General features: G+C 53.3%; 1 protein-coding gene across 6 annotated transcripts in view; it reads left to right on the top strand.

The window, feature by feature from the left end:
* The window catches only part of Actn1 (actinin alpha 1), an 89,416-nt gene that overhangs the window by 59,505 nt on the left and 13,208 nt on the right, over positions 1–16,703 (top strand). For all 6 annotated transcript variants that reach the window (XM_004837336.4, XM_004837338.4, XM_004837337.4 and 3 more), the window contains exons 5-11: positions 929–1,016; positions 1,759–1,837; positions 4,429–4,510; positions 6,244–6,329; positions 13,419–13,511; positions 14,755–14,985; positions 16,556–16,703. In XM_004837336.4, coding sequence (XP_004837393.1) covers positions 929–1,016; positions 1,759–1,837; positions 4,429–4,510; positions 6,244–6,329; positions 13,419–13,511; positions 14,755–14,985; positions 16,556–16,703 — 807 coding nt within the window. The remainder of the gene's footprint in view (positions 1–928; positions 1,017–1,758; positions 1,838–4,428; positions 4,511–6,243; positions 6,330–13,418; positions 13,512–14,754; positions 14,986–16,555) is intronic.

The following is a 16,703-nucleotide window of genomic DNA, read 5'->3' as shown; positions in this document are numbered from 1 at the left end:
AGAGGAAAGGTTTATTTTGGCTCACATTTTTTAGAGGTTTCATTCCATAGTTGGCTGGCTCCAAGGCAGGATGGCATGGCAGAGGGACATTGCAGAGGAGAAAGAGTTCATGGCAAAGCAGGGCAGGCAGAAGGCAGTAAAGCAGCAGAAGCAACCTCAAATAGCCTTGTTGATACTTTTTATTCTTTTGGGTGGACTTCTTGTCAACACTGATTAGATCATCATTATTTTTAATCTTGTGATATAGTAGAAATCTTGAATTAAGTAGAACCATTAGCTTTGCCAATCTTTAAAATATTTCCTTGTGCCTAGATTATTATAATCTTTCTAGGAACCCTTTAATGTCATTATGTGAGTTGAAGGTAACGGGATCAACCATGAAGTGACTTCCCTGTGTACCATAACCTGCATTTCCCAGATGTGAACACACAGGAGTGGTAGGGTTTGTAGCCTTTCCATCCCAGGCGATCCCAGGGTCCCCTCGGATGTCTGCCTCACCTCATAAACACGTGACTCCTTTACACATGGGGCAGCAGAAGGCACTGGGTCGAGCTATGCAGGAAGCAAGTGTAGGAATCTTCCCGCTGTCTTCCCACTCCGGGGGCTGCATAATCCCTTGTCTGGCAGCTCCTGGTCATTTAGCTTCCCAAGACTACTCAAACTCCTTCCCACAGTGGCCACCGGACAATAGTCACCGATTTATCTTGTATCACTGCCACTTCTTATGGAGGAAATAACTCAGGATTTCAGTGTATAAGGTGGCCAGCTTGTTCTTGTTTCTCAAATAACGCTCAAACCTTGTCAAGCAGAGATGTGATGGCCAAGGCTGCTTCTCTCCCTGGCAGCAGCAGGGTTGGAATATAGAGGTCACAGTGCCCTCCCATCCCTGGGTCATGTACTGACCCATCTGCTGTCCCCTTCCTCACAGAGACCTCTGCCAAGGAAGGGCTGCTCCTGTGGTGTCAGAGGAAGACAGCCCCTTACAAAAACGTCAACATCCAGAACTTCCACATCAGGTGAGGGCAGTGGGCTGGATGCCCTGGGATGCAGGGCTGCCTCCCTCAGGAGCTCCTGGGCCCCCTTGGCTGGTCAGTCTCAGCTCCGGAACAGAGTTGGGGCGCTTGGATAGGAAGAATCTTTTCTGGGAAAGAGGTGTTTCTGTCCCGAGTTCCTCTTTGCTCCCTGCAGTGTCTTGGACACGCTCGCTGCCCGGCGTGCCTTTGCTTGGTGTTTATGCTGCTGGGAAGATCCCCATGGAGAATATCTGGGGAATCCCAGCCAACGGCTCTAGACCAGCAGTCTAGAAGATGGGGGAAGATGGATAGGGCAGTTTTGTCTCCCCTGCCTGCCTCCTACAAAAGGTTGCCCCAGTGCCTGAGGTCATGGCAGGAAGGATCTTTTAGCCAAGCATGGTGGTGCACACCTGTAATCCTAGCACTGTGGGAGGCTGAGGCAGGAGGATCACAAGTTCAAGCCCAGTTTGGACAACTTAGCAACTTAGCGAGACCCTGTCTCAAAATAAAAAAGGTCTGGGGATGTAGCTTAATGTAAGGCCCTGTGTTCAATCCCCAGTACTGAAACAAAAAGAAAGAAAAGAAATATCCCTTCCCATCCTGTCTTCTCCTGATTCCTGCTCTGAAGAGTTAAGTTCTCATCTCTGGAGAAAAGGAAGCTCCGCATGGTGCTTTGCCCGGGTTAGTGCCCTGTGCCCCTGTTCAGCCCACTTACCAGCCTGTCCCCCTCTGTCTTCCCTGGCAGTTGGAAGGACGGCCTCGGCTTCTGTGCCTTGATACACCGACACCGGCCTGAGCTTATCGACTATGGCAAGCTGCGGAAGGTACGTGTGCTCCCCTCGCCTCAGGCTCCTGGGTACAGGGCTTGGGGAGGGCAGGACATGTCCGCTGCCCTGAGATCCTGAGGGTTGTTGATTAGCCGGATGGAGCCCCATTTTGAGAGCAGAAACCCACCTTCCCTACTGGTGCTGCCTCAAGTGTGCACCGTACCTTGTCCTTGTGCACACACAGCCCACCAGGAAGAAATACAGAAGAGTGGCAGCAGTGGCAGCAGTGTCGTTGGTGATGAGCTGTTGGCCCAGGTTTTGTAAGGTGGTGATGCTACTCAAGTGATTCTAAATGTTCTGAGAGACATTTTTCCTGACTTCACAGGCAGCTGTCCACCTGTGGGTTCAGTTTCCTTGGTGCTTTTGGTCCAAAGCTACTGTGTTGAGGGGGTGGTGAGGAGACAGGGCCTGTTTCCAGCCTTGTGCTGGTTCTTGGTGTCCGAGCTGGTTAAAGGACACAGGCCTAGACCTTGGTGAGGCCTGTCCTGGACCACTCCTCCCATGCCTTCCTATCCCATGGCCTCTTGGGCCCCCCCCCACTCCCAGGTGTGGCTGGCCCCAGGTCTGTGGAAGCAGGGGATGGCTTTTCCCAGACTGCTCTGTTGGGAAGAAGGGAGAGCCCGGCCTGCCGCAGGGGAAGGGAAGTCAGTCTTCTGACTGTGGCCATGATCTTTGTGGTCAAAGCAAATGGATGGGGCCAGGAGATCTCAAAGGCAACAGTTTTCCTCACCTTGTACCTCTCTGTATCCGTTTGTCCCTGCACATTTTTCCCTGTTGGGTAGCATCTCTGCCTTCCCTTCTTTTTAGCTCAGCACCATCAGTGAACTCCAACCCAGATCCCTTCACAGACCTGGCCCGGAAGAACTGAGAGCACTTTCCAGAGCTTGGGTGTGGGGCAGAGAGCCAAGGGGCTCTGACTGAGAAGCTCTCTGGCACCAATGGTGGGATGGGGGGTCCCCCGAAGTCCCTGGGGCTGGCGGGGTGCACTGTGGCCTGTGTGCTGGCTGCCACCACAGCAAACCCTGGGCAGGCATGACCTTCACTGATGGGCAGTGTATTTTATCATCGAGGCCACCATCTGATACTTTCCCAGAAGTACTCCATCTGCTCTATTTTGAGGAATTTCCTTCTGAAAACATCCCAAATGAATCTGTTACTCTGTAATTTTCACTTGAGCAAACAGGGAAACTGAGTCCCAAGCTAGTAAAACTATCTCACTTAGGTTAGTCTTCGGAACCAGAAAGGGAATAGAAGGCCCAGCAGGGAGTTCACCTTGCTAAGCGCCCCTGCTAATCAAATATCATTTAAAGAGAAAAAATAAAAATAAGATAAAAGCTATATGACGTAAAATTTATCATCTTAGCCGTTGTAAGCGTGCATTTCATGGGCGTTGCGCATGTGCACGTTGGCACACAGCCACCACCACCATCTATCTGCAGAACTTTCTTCTAGTCTCACAAGATCATAGCTCTCTGCACACTAAGCAATAACTCCTCATCTCCCCTTTTCCCAGACCCTGGCAACCTTCTGTCTCTGATTTTTGACTACTCCAGGTACCTCAGAAGACCAGAATCCTATAGCATCCACCCTTCTGCGTCAGTATATTTCACTTAGCATAATGTCTCCGAGGTTCCTTGTTGTAGCTCACGTCAGACTCTTCCTCCATGTTCACACTGAGTGACACTCAGGTGTGTATCTGCACCGAATTTTCTTTATCCTTCCATGCGTTGATGGACCCGGGCAATGCTGCTGTGAACGTGAGGGCACAGGGATTTCTCTGAGACCCTGGTGTACACTCAGAAGTGGAATTGCCGGGTCAGGTGGTAATTGTTTCATCTTTTGAGGAACTGCCACACTGTTCTCCACAGCAGCTGCACCGTTTTACATTCCTGCCTGTGTTCACTCGTGCATTTCATTCCCGTGCCCAGGGATCCCAGTTTCTCTGCATCCTTGCCAGTCTCTGCTCAGTCTTCTGGAGAAAGTAGGAGAGACAGGAATAGTCAGAAAGCTGTGGCTATTTGAAGGAGCCCTAAAATTATATGAAATGAAAGAACCAAGGGGCTCCTTGTCCAACTCTTGACTTACAGATGAGGAAACTGAGTCTAGGTCACGCATCCACTTGTCCTGCTGGCTGGTGGCAGAGCTGAAACCAGAAGCCAGAGTCATGGTGACTTATTCCCAGCAAGCATTTCTTAGCAACTTTTTCCTACACTGAATCAAGCTGCAGGCCAATATTCTTTGCCCCATTTCCCTGACAAAGAAACTAACACTCAAAGGGGAAAGAGAATTTTGTTGTTTTGAGACGGAGTCTTGCCATGTAGCCCAGGCTGGTCTCAAACTCATATCCGCCTGCCTCAGCCTCTGGAGTGTTGGGATAATAGGCGTGTGCCACCACATCGGGCAGGCATGTTTTGAACCCTCAGCCAATGATCTGTGGTGAAGAGGCCAGCTTTATCCATCTAGAGCTGCCCTCTGAGGCTAACAGGAAGTCCCTTCTGGCCCCCAGATTTAGTGATCATTGGCTTGGGGTAGCCAGTGATTTTTCTTGGCTCTCTCTTTACCATCACTTCCTCCTCTTCTCCCTCTAGGACGATCCACTCACAAACCTGAACACAGCCTTCGATGTGGCAGAGAAGTACCTGGATATCCCTAAGATGCTGGATGCTGAAGGTAAAGGCACTACTGTCCTTTTGGGGTTCCTAGCTCTGCCCCACCCTACCCTCCTGGCAGCCAAGGGGGCCCCAGCGAGGCAGGAAGGGAGAAGGGCTTTCTTCTGGGACCTCATCTGCATGTCAGGGATTCTGGGGCTCCCTGTGGTTCAGAGGAGAGGTGCTAGCAGATATTGTACCTGTCTTTGGGCTGTTTAGGCATGGATGGCTTGCAGGTGGCTGTCATCTTTGTCTTAGAGTTAGGGTGGAATGTTCCCTTTTGGTCCCACTTCTGCCTCCAGTTTAGGGTGGGAGGTTGCCTGGCTGAGAGGTGCCCTGAGCTGCAGGGTGCTCACTGGACTGTAGGCTGGGTGTGGTGTTGGCTCTTGGCAGCTTCTAAGTGTAACCCTGGGGCACACCCTTTTCTCTTGAGCACCAGGGAGCCTGGGTTAGCTTTTGTCAGCAGTTCCCATCTTGGACCCACCTGCTCAGCAGATGCTGGCCAGAGGAAGTGGCTCCCATGTGGGGAGATTTTGCATCCCAGACCCCACTAGCCAGGCATTCTGGTTGGGGACAGGTTCAGGGCTTGACACAAGAACATCCTTACCAAAAGTGTGGTCCTGGGACCAGAAACTCAGCTCTTCCTGACTACTAAACCCAGCTTTACACCTGCCACCATGCACACAAGGCCAGTGGGGCAGGTAGAGGTTCTCAGGGGAAGGGGAGCATCCGGGAGTGTAGGAGCCCAAGGGCCTCAAGGTTGGGATCGGTCTAGGTCTTCTTGTCCTTGCTTCTGCTGTGGCCTCTTGGAGAAGCCTGGTGCCGTAGCCACTGTGAGCCCCCTCGGTCCCAACTGCTCAGGTGCCATTTTGAAATGTGTGTGCTCTGTTGAGGGGCTGGAAAGCCACCTGGGTTGGGGTCCAAGACCTGCCCCCTTCCCTTATGCTCCCTCCCCACTAGTGACAGTTTAAATTTGAAAATGTCTCTAGGAAGATTTTAAAACATGTACAAGAGCAAAAAGAATTGTAGAGTGAATTTTCATTCAGCCATCCTCCAGATATAATGATTATTGAGATTTTGTCATACTGTATTTTTCTCTTTTTGTTTTCTTTGTTAAAATATATTAAATCAAATCTCAGATATCACGTGTCCCCACTACCTATTCAGAATACATGCCTTAAAATTACAGGTATTTTTTAGGTAACCATAAAACAGTTTTCACATCTGGCACAGGGATAATAATTCTTTGAAACAGTTATTGCCTAGTTCATAATCAGATTTCCCCAGCTATGTAAAAAATGTCTCTGAGAGGTGGTTTATTATGATCAGAGTCAGAAAGATCCGTCCATGGTATTTGGTGGTTAGAGTTTATGTCTTTTCTAACCTGCAACCCCCCTCCCCTCCAGTACTGGGGGTGGAACCCAGGGCCTTCACACTGAGCTATAGCCTCAGTTTTTTTAAAATTCTGAGACAGGGTCTCCCTAAGACACTAAGTTGCCCTGTACTTATGATGCTGGCTCAGCCCCTTTCCTTCCTGCCTTTGAACATGTGACTGAATCAGGGCCTGCTCTCCTGTAGACCATTTCTTACTCTGGGTTCATCCCCTTGCTTCATTCATCCATTCCTCTCCCTCCCACGTTCTTGTTAGTAGGAGTTGCCTCTGGAGTCTTTGTGGTGCTGTGTCTTTTCGAGTCCGCATTGGGAGGTGTGCCACGTGCTCCCCGGCTGGCTTTAACTCCGTATTTCCCTTGACAGACATCGTTGGAACTGCCCGGCCCGATGAGAAAGCCATCATGACTTATGTGTCCAGCTTCTATCACGCCTTCTCTGGAGCCCAGAAGGTACCTGGGGACCCCTGCTCCTCCCATGCCCAGCACACCTCGTGCCGGACCCCACACCATGCCTCCTGCCCCAGTGCCCGCCTGCCCCTGCCTAGTAGTGGTCATCTAGATGGTCTGCTCTTGCGGGTAGAGTTAGTCCTGGTTCTGGAGTGGTGTGTTGTTCTTGCTTGGCTCCTCCCTCCCCTCCCTCCATCTCCATCCCTGTCTCTGTCTCTCTTTTTCCTTCCTCTCCTGTCACTGAGAAAGTTGTGCAAGAGCTCCCCTCTTGGCACCAGCTGACTGGTGGAGGCAGGAAGAACTGTGTGGGTGAGGTCAGTCTCGTGGTCCTCGGCACAGGAGACGAGTGTGGGCTGCAGCCCCTGCAGGTCCTTGACACATCTGTCCTTGACAGCAGCAGGCTTCCCTGGGGGCGCTGTTCGGGCAACATCACCTGTCTCCATGTTCCTGCCTTCTGCAGAAGGGACATAAACCCTGTCCTTTGTCCTGCTCACAGGCACAGTTGATCAAGTCTGTCCCTGGCCCTTTGAGGCTTGTGCCTTCTCGTGTCCTGCCTGGGACCCCTGTGGGACCCCTGTGGGTCCCCTGCACTCTGTGTTCCCACACATAAGCACAGCCCTGGTGGGAGAGAGCGAGGCAGTGGGCAGCTGTGAGCACCTTCAAGTGTCCTGGCCCAGGTCTGCCTGAGGTTAAAGTCCAGATATGCAGATTCCATGCTACCCAGAAGGAATGCCCTGCAGAGGCCTCATTCACACTGCAGACATTGGAGATTTGAACATTTTCTGCACAGGCTTAGCTTGGGCTACATAGCCCTGGCCACCAGACCCCATAGGTGGGACCCCAGAGAAGCGGAGCATACCCTGACCAGACCCTCCACAGCTTTGGCCAGTGGGCCTGTCCTGCGCTCTGCATGATGCCCAAGTGGCTCTGCATGACGCCCGCGTGACGTGTCTTAAAATGCACGACGGGGTCCTCGCCCTGGCCTCCTCCTGCCCAGCCTCCTGCTCCTGGCCTACTGCCACTCACCCCCCCCCCCAGCCCATCCCCTCTCTGCCCATCTCATTTCTGTCTCTCTGCCGGTTGCCTCCTCTGCTGTCTGTCTTGCGTTCTCTCTGCCCGCCCCGGCTGTTCAGGTTTGTTCTGTGCTACGCTGCTACCTGCTCCTCTCAACCTCTTCTCCTTCTCTGTGCAGATGTGTAGGCACGCTAAGGCGCTAAGGCCGGATGGGGCGGCCATGTGACCTAAGGTCTCATGGCCCTGCCACGCCTTCTCGGGTGCGCGGAAGGTGAGCTCCCCCTCGGGCTCGCCCTCGCCCGCTCTCCCTGCCGCCTTCGTCCTCCAGGGGCGCCCTGCAGCCGGCCGGGGATGAGAGGAGGGGTCGAGGCCCTGCCCTTCGAGGGACAGGACGCTTTCTGAGCCCTGGCCAGGATATTGGAGATGCCAGAGAGACCTGGCCTCCGAGTGGCCTCCGTGTCTCTGTCCCAGTGCACCAGCAGAGTGGGTCACGGGGGTGGAAAGGGAGCTGCGGTCACAGCCTCCTCCCTGGACCCTGCACCCTGCACCCTGCACCCTGCTCCACGCACCCACACCCTAAGCAGCACGGCTCTTGGCTGCCTTCCTGGACACACTCTCCAAGGCCCAGGCCCCCTTGTCTCTGTCTCCCCACTTCCCACCTGGGCAAGGCCATGTCCTCAGGTTCAGCCAGCAGCCAGGGCAGAGAGAAGCCTTCCTGCCTTCTCCCTGGTGCCCAGGCCAGAGGGCCTGCCTGATGCTTCCTAGCCAGGCCTGCTGTGGGGTAGATCTGCAGGTTGCACACTACCTAAGAATGCCGTGTGTGTGCTGTAGGCAGTGGAGATGAAATATTTATTACTAAAATTATCCCAAAGACAGCAGTGCAAATGTCTCCCAACCACATCATCGTGACATTTCTAGAAGTGCCTTGGGGAAGAGGCATCTTTAGAAAATTAGAGACACCAGAGGGGCCACCAGCAGCCCGGCTCCTCACCTCATGGGGACCCAAGAGCCTCCCTTCACCGAGGCAGCAGAGTCCCACCCGGCTCCTTCCCATGCATCCCAGCCCCCAGGGAGCCCCTTCCAGCCCCTGGCTGCCACCTGCATCCTCCTCTCCGTCCCACCTGCCTCTGTGGCTCCCTGCCAGACTCTCACCCCACTTCTTTGCCAGGCCATGAGCACCGTCTCCGCCTGTCCTGCTCGGGTCCCAGCCTGGTGACCACGTGGTGCACTTGCCTGTGTCCCTGGCCATGGCAACTCCGCTGTGGCCTCTTCATGGTCCGCCTCTCCTTCCTTTTATCCCCTCCTCCTTCCCTTCTTCAGGGGCTCTGTCCTGGGCTTCACACCTCTTGGTGCTGGCCTTACTGTCTTAAAGCTTCTCTGTCCTGGCTGACGATGGTGCTCAGAAGGGTGTGCTGGGTGTGTGTGGGTGTGCGACATGTGTATGGCACGTGTGGGTGGCAGCCTGCCCTCCCGCCTCCTCCATGCCCTTCTTCCCTTTCACTCACCCCTGTTGCAAGCATTTCATGCTTCTTTTGTCCACGTCTGAGGATGAGGTCACCATTTGGGGGTGCTGGGGAGCTGGGAGTGGTGGTTCCCTTGAGTCTTTGGTGCCTCTAGACACTGCTGAGGCATTGACTTGGAGTTCAGCAGGCAGGGCCAGGGGAGGATGAAGTGGAGTCCTCTTGCCTTGACTGCCTCATGGCTGGTACCAATGGGGAATCTGCCAAAGCCCGTGTACAGGCCCTAAGCCCACAGAGGGGCCTCCCTCCTCTCTACCATCTTTCTTTGGTTAAACCATGGTGGAACTAGAAGAAAGACAGCAGTCTAATGCATGTGTGCATTTACATATACACAGCACAACATGTACACCCATAAAGCAGATGCTGTGCAAGTTTATTGATTGGCTTTCTTCAGTGGATGAGGACCCACTTCTGGGTGACAGGTTGGTCTTGGTTCTGACTCTGTCCACTCTGCTCCCTGTCTCCTCTTCTCCAGGGATTTAGAGTAGGTGAGGAGCATTGTGGTTGTGTTAATGTGGTTTGTGCTCTGAAGTTCATGGTCTATTGGGAAGTGTGTTTAGGGATCAGCCCTTGAAGTCATGAACTGGAGCTGATGCAGGCGGTGCTACGTTAGAGGTAGAAAGTGCTGTGTGCATCCCCCACTGGTCCACCAGCCACTTGACCCACTGTTGTGACCCTTCTAAGGAGAGGAATCCATTTCTGCCCTCGGAATTCATGGTCTCTCTGGGAAAGCCCTCCAAACAACAACAGCGGGGCCCAGCTGTGGCTGCATGACCCTGGGAACTCTTTTTTGTTTTTGGTACCAGGGATCGAACTCAGGACCTTGTGCTTGTGAGGCAGGCGGTGGAACCTCTGAGCTAAATCCCCAGCCCCGCTGGGAACTCTTCTTGAGCACCAGCGCTCGAGCTCAGAGTCTCAGGGTGCAGTAGGGTCCCCTCAAGGAAGGCTCAGTGATTCCAGGGAGGCCTTGCAAGGGGCAACCACACTGTGCAGAAGCTTCGAGGTGGAGGGATGAAAGGAGGGCAAGTTAGTGCTGTCTGGCTGTTGCAGATCGGGGGTCCTGGGAAAACCAAGGTACAGTTGGAGAGAGGGACTGTGTCACCCAGCCCTGCCCACCAGGCTGGATCCCTTCAACCTGTGGCCTTGTCAGCGGAGCAGCCCCACTTGGTTGCCAATTTGGGACCTGGGGAGAGACTGAGGAAGCTGTGGGAGGAAGGAAATAGGCGATTCTAGCTAAATTGGGGAAATTTTTGACTAAAAATGTCACTGATGAGATCCTTGTGTCATTCATGTGAATCTGTAGGTTGTGAGTGGTGGGGCCATGGTTTGTCACTTGGCCACATTTGGATGTTTGATGTCACCTTAATTGAGAGTTCCTCTCTGTACCAGGTAATTTGGAGCTGATTATGAAGGTAGCAGTTTGACTTAGGATGGCAAAGTACTCCAGGGAGAACAGTCTACAACTTTGAAAATAAAATGAAAATGCTTATAAAACTAAACATGTACATTATGATGTATCATGACACTGCTGAAAGTAAATCACAAAAAAGTTAAAATACAAAGTGTGGGAAGGTAAACACAGATATCCAGTACCCTCTACATCTTGCCTATTTTCACAGAGTATTTTCTGGTCCTATTGGTTGTGCTTAGATCCTGTTACCCACATGTTCTGTCCATCTCAGCAGGGCCTGGGCATCCTGGCTCTTGCTTGGGTCCAGAGTGGCCCACCTGCCCTTGCAGGAATAAACCAACACAGGGACTCACCTGGGTTTTCTTCTAAGCCACTTCCATTCCTGCCTTTCTCTCCAGGATGCATCTTTCCTGCCCTGAATCAGGTCTCCCCCTTGAGCTGCAGAGCCAAACCAGTCTCTCTGAGATTGGTGATGTAGTCATGGTTCTGGGTGCCCTAGTCCTAAGTGCCCCGCAGTACATGGGGTTCTTGTAGCCCTGAGAAGACAGAGTAAAAAGCAGCCCACTGGGGTGGGGCGGGCCCGACTCCCACTGCTATGGAACTCCACAGATCGGATCCAGGAGCCCCGGCTGGCTGGTTCTTCCTGAGCTGACCTCCTCATACTCTGAGGGTGAGGTTGGTCGTGACTGAGCCTCTTTTCATGAGGGCCCCCCTGAAAGCAAGCTTAACCCAGCTCCCAACCAGGCCCCATGGGGACTGCAGCCTACCAGTAAGGAGGCGAGGTTGGCAGCAAGAGAGAGAGAAGAGCTGGGAGGCTGAAGACTCTGCCTGTTCTTTTTCTCTAAAAACCAAATCTGGATTCCAGGAAGTGGTTGCAGACAGGTCCTTTATAAAGAAAGTGCCGTTTTTTTTCTGTGATGCTGCCTTTTTCCCAAAGGCAGGTGTGCTGGTTATAACTGGCCACTTTCTCAGTGAGTCCCTCCTCTATCTGAGGTTGCCCCGTAGGGAATATTGGGACATACCCTTGAGAAAAAGGGTGGCTCTTGGTGAGAAGTCCCTGGGAGGCCCATGCTGGAATCCTCCTTCATCTGGAGTAGCCCCTGTGACCACCGCCAGCCAGCAGGCTCCCGGGCAGGCGAGGCTCCTAAGGCCCATAGGACACCTCTCTTAGAGTACTGAACTTGCCCCACTCCATCCACCAATCATGTGAATTTATTTACACATCGAGTCTAGGGCCACTGAGTCCAGGGTTTCAGCGTGTGTCCAGGGACTAATGCTGTGAAGGTGAGCTTTGGTTGTTAGAGCTCAGGGCTGCTTCCCTGCCATGAGCGACTACCCAGGATTTTTCTCTGCTTGTGAGCACATTGGTGGCCACCCCACCTCCTCACATAAATGTCTGCTGGAGGCGAACACAGTGGCTCTCCCTGGCCCCCTGCCTTCACATTCAGCGGAAGTGGCCTCGGTGACTTCCGGTGGCTTGCTATTCCAGCCAGCCTCATGGGGCACCAACTTCATTCCCATTACCCTGCATTCTTTCTGTGCCCCATCTATGGACAGACTCCAGGGAAGGACCTTCCTTCTACAGAGCCTTTTGGGATTTCCCATGGTTACTCAAGAGTTCTCAAGTGGAACAATGGTCACCCAGGAGTTCTGTGTGTGAAATGGCCCAGGGCAGTTGAGTTGGGGACAGGGGGTGAAGACCTCGGGATGTGACTCCTTGCCTCGTTTTCTTGAGACTAGAGGACTCCTAAGTCAGCCTCAGGCCATTCCCACTTTCTCTTCTTGGAGTCCCAGCCTGCTCTTGACACCTTGTCCTTAAGGCTACAGTAATCTCTTGACTTTGCCCTCGAAGGGACTTTTCCGATGATCTCATTCTGCCCTGCCTTATACCCTAGCACAGTCCTCACAAAGGCACATGATCTGGTGGGTGGCTGTCCGATTTGAAAAGTTCTTCATGGAAAAACATTGGCATCATCTTAGTCATTCCTTCCAGTTCTTCCTTGAGAAGTTTTTCCTCAGGCCTAGCCTCACGGGTCTTGCTGATGTTGAAAGCCATTTTCTCTTGTCCATCAGCCGGAAGTGAGGTGCCACTTCCCCTCTGCCCCTTACTCCAGGCATCCTTCATCATTTGCAGGTGGCCCTCCTCCAGGCCCCCCACAGCGCAGTACATACCCGGTGTATGCATTCTCACTGGTGTTACCCTCTGTACCGGGCTGTTTTCCCTTCACCTTGGGTCCCCGAAGGGCTTTGAGTTCACTTTCCCTTGCTGCAGGACTAGAATATGTACAGGGACACAGCTGAATTTCAGAACCACCTACATGAAGTAGATTAAGGAACATAAGGTCCTTTTGGGATTAGGGGAACAGCGCCCCCCCTGGGTGCAGAGCATGGTGCCCCTGGGGCTCCCAAGCCTTTGTGTCTGACCATCATTTGCCCTTTTGGTTCCTCTCAAGGCTGAGACCTGTCTCCAGTCTCTGCTTGGCCAGCACTTGGTGCAGGATGTGAGCTTTGCCTTCCCAGTGGTGCCCCTGTTGGGCTTTCTGGGCATCCGGCCCATACTAAGTTGGTCCTTAAGTCTTTCCTTTTGTGTAGTGGAGGGTTTCTCTGAAGAACTGTGGGTCAAGAGCCTTGGGAAATTAAGCAGAGATCCTGAGAGTCCCTACTGTGTTGGGACCTTCTCCTGGGACTACCAGATTTGAATTCTCACATTTCCGAGATCCTGGCAAATCCAACCCAAGGTCCTAAGCTTTAGGATCCTGTTGTTTCTACTTTAGGGTCCTGATGGATTTCTAGGATGGGCACGTATTTCCTTACCTCGTTACCTAAACTGAGCATTTTCACTCCATCAGCCCCTGGATTAGTTTCTTCCCAACATGCATGTTGGGCCTCAAACTCAGGCCCTTCTCTGGGGGCCTGGGTCAGCCACTAAGGCCTCTCTCCAGCCCGGGGGGCTCTTCTGCCCTATGAGCCATGGCCACAGCCTGGCAAAGAGGATGGTGAGATACAGAGGAAGAAGGTGGTTTCAGAGCTCCAGGTTCCCTTCCGTTCACATGGAGCATGGGGTGGGAGAGGCTTTGTCCATGCAGGTGTGTCCAGGTGTCCCTGCGGCTGGGGCTGGCTGGTTGTGACTCTCTGTCTTGTTGCCAGGCGGAAACAGCAGCAAATCGCATCTGCAAGGTGTTGGCCGTCAACCAGGAGAACGAGCAACTTATGGAAGACTATGAGAAGCTGGCCAGCGATGTGGGTACCCACTGGGGTCTCTTGGCCTGATCCTTGCAAAGCCCTGCACCCTATCCTGAAAGAAAAGGAGCCCCCAGAATCTATCCCTGCAGATCCATCCTGGGGCACAGTCCCAGCTAGCCTAGCCTTTGATCCTCCCAGCTACCCTCAGGCACCTAGAGCCCAGCTCCAGCCCTCTTGGAAAGTGGGAAGGTGGGGCAGAGGCTGGTCTCTGGGCACAGGGCGCCTAGGACAGCCTTCACTCCCTGGCACTTGGGTTTTTTGTTTACCAAGTGACAGTTGAGCTCTCAGAGGCCTTGCCAGCTTGGTGTGCTGCTGCTCTCTCAGTTTTGCTAACTAGAACAGGGGTGCTTCTGGTGCTGAGAGGGTTCGATCAGGAGAAATCAGTGCTGACTCAGGTGAGCTGAGCACAGCTCCACCAGGGGACAGGATGGTACAGGGCTGGGGTTGCTGTCCCGACCTTGGCTACCCTTGGCTTGAGGTCCTACTTGCTTTTTCCCTAAAAGAATTCAACCCTGAGATGCTCAGCCAGGCCTCTTGGTAGATCTGTGCCCAGCATAGCAAAAACCAGTCCTGGGCTTAAGTGCCCACTGCACCATTCTGGCTGGGTCACTGTGGCAAGACAGGACCTGGCGGAGCCCTGGTTGCCCCATCCATGGCATGGGGGTGATCACAACACTGAAGCCCCACAGTGCTCCTGTTATCTGTGGGCCATGCCTGGCATTTTGTAGGTGTTCCACATATTTCTTGTCATCCGTCATTTCTGCTCCTCCACCAGCACCTTGGGTCACAGAAGGCAGCCCAGATTGTTCCCACCTGTGCTCTGGGCAGTTTCTACCCAAAAGCCAGCTGCTTCTCTTTTGGGTCAGAGACCCACATTCTAATATCTTAGAAGGTCCAGAGGCAAGGACTTCAGGGAGCAGCTGTTAAACCCCTCCATGGTACAGATGAGGAAACTGAGGCCCAACCCATTTAGGACCTAGACCCAGAATTCAGATCTGCTGCCTATTGGTTGAGCCATCGCTGATTCCCTTGCTGGCCAGTTGGGAGGGTGATGCCCCCTAGTATCTAGGCTTTGTGAGGCCTCTGGTTCTGGAGGAAGCACCCTAGGATGGTACTGGGGAGGGAGACCTGTTGCCCGCCCCCCAGGAGGATGGGCATTTGGGGAGGAGGGAAGCCAGTTCTCCCTCCATGCTGGCTCTGCACAGCATCCTCACTCGCTGCTTCTGGCCTCCCACCCCAGCTGTTGGAGTGGATCCGCCGCACCATCCCGTGGCTGGAGAACCGGGCGCCTGAGAACACCATGCACGCCATGCAGCAGAAGCTGGAGGACTTCCGAGACTACCGGCGCCTGCACAAGCCACCCAAGGTGCAGGAGAAGTGCCAGCTGGAGATCAACTTCAACACGCTGCAGACCAAGCTTCGGCTCAGCAACCGGCCCGCCTTCATGCCATCAGAGGGCAGGATGGTCTCGGTGAGCCCCAGGGAGCCTCAGCCTGGCCTGAGTTGTGACTGGAAGCAGCACTGCTGGGGAGGCGAGGGCAGGTCCCTCTGCCTGCGTGCACCGCCCCAGACGTCATTGCTCCCTTTCGGATTAGCGCTCGGGCTGCAGCCCAGATGCAATGGGATGGCCCCTCTCTCCCCTGACCACTCAGGGTCAGGCTTGGCTTAGACTCCTGAGTGTCCACCCTGGACTTCCCAGCACTCCTCCTCAAAAAACACATCCTTGTCAGCAGAAGGCCCTGCACACACTGAACTAAGCAGTGAAGTTAAGTTTTACTTTTGTGGTCTCTTAAGTACTTAGAAAAAAAAAAAAGCATACATACATTTATTATCTTAAACGAGTAATAGACTTTTTAGGTAAGGTATTTCAAAAGCATAAATAAGTAAATAAGATACAGAAAATAGGAATTATTCATAATTATACTACCCAGTATCAATATTTTAAGAAAAATTTGAAGAGATCTTTTGTCTTTCTGTGTCTGTTAAGGGCACCTTAAAACATGTTTTATATAATAAGCTACTTCAAAAAACAAAACATATGGGCTGGGGATTTAGCTCAGTGGTTTCGCTGCCTGCTGTGCAAGTGCAAGGACCCAAATTCGATCCCCAGTACCAGGAAAAAAAAAAAAAAATCTGACACATTGAGACCATCTTTTTCTGCTATTCATTCCCCTTTACCCTATCCTCAGGACTTAAAAAATTTATAAGACCAGAGAACCATACAGAAGAAATGTAATACACGCGCTTTGGCAGAGCCTTTTGTCCTTTGAAAAGAAGCATAACAAGGATGTTCAGGCATCTCGGCAGCCTGGAAGGGGCTGGGCAAAATGCATACTGGGAAGAGGCGGGGTCAGGGGCTCCCCAAGGGAGAGAAAGCACCTTCAGTGTGGCTCATTCATTCACTTTGGGAAACCAGTCCTTTCAGGTTCTGAACCAGTAGCTTTCAGGTGGTAGAGGGTACACTGGAGAAGTCAGAAAAGTGCCCTCCTGTGGGGCGGGTGCCACCCCAGGCACTTGGTGGGGAAGATGGAGTGCAGGCCCTGTTCAGCCCAGTTGTGCTCACTGTGCGGCCTTGAGCTGACTGTGAGGGTGGCCCAGTCAGAAGGGCTGTGTGGGTTTGCATTCGGTACCTGTCCTCCCTGCTCTGGCCTGGCTCTCCCAGGAGTGTGGGGCGGCTGGGCAGCTCCAGTGCCTGCTTGTGTGTTCATGGTTGCTCCAGTTCCATGAATGGCCCCTACGCCTCTGTAGTTGACCAGAGTCCTGTCGGATGCCAGGGTGGGCAGAGGTGGCCTTGGCTCCTTCCCCCAGGGCTCCACCCTGAAAGCCCCATAGCTAGGTAGTCCGTGTGGACCCAGGCCCCTCTCCCTCCTCTTGGGAGCACAGGGCTTGCCAGCGGGTGGTGTTGGGGGGCGGCCTGGCTGCATGGATATGGGGCTGAGGTGGGGAAGGCATGGAGTAGCTGTCGGGGCTCCATGGGTTGGAGGACCTGGGCCCAAGCCAGGCCCTGTCTTACCCTGCACTTCCATTGCTTATCCCCACAGGATATCAACAATGCTTGGGGCTGCCTGGAGCAGGCGGAGAAGGGCTACGAGGAGTGGCTGTTGAATGAGATCCGGAGGCTGGAGCGGCTTGACCACCTGGCAGAGAAGTTCCGGCAGAAGGCCTCCATCCACGAGGCCTGGACGGACG

Source organism: Heterocephalus glaber, unplaced genomic scaffold (genome assembly GCF_053883595.1).
Source record: "Heterocephalus glaber isolate CG9 unplaced genomic scaffold, H.glaber_assembly_v1.0 deba00001608, whole genome shotgun sequence".
In the NCBI taxonomy this organism is placed as follows: domain Eukaryota; kingdom Metazoa; phylum Chordata; class Mammalia; order Rodentia; family Bathyergidae; genus Heterocephalus; species Heterocephalus glaber.
This window is presented reverse-complemented; position numbering and strand designations above follow the sequence as displayed.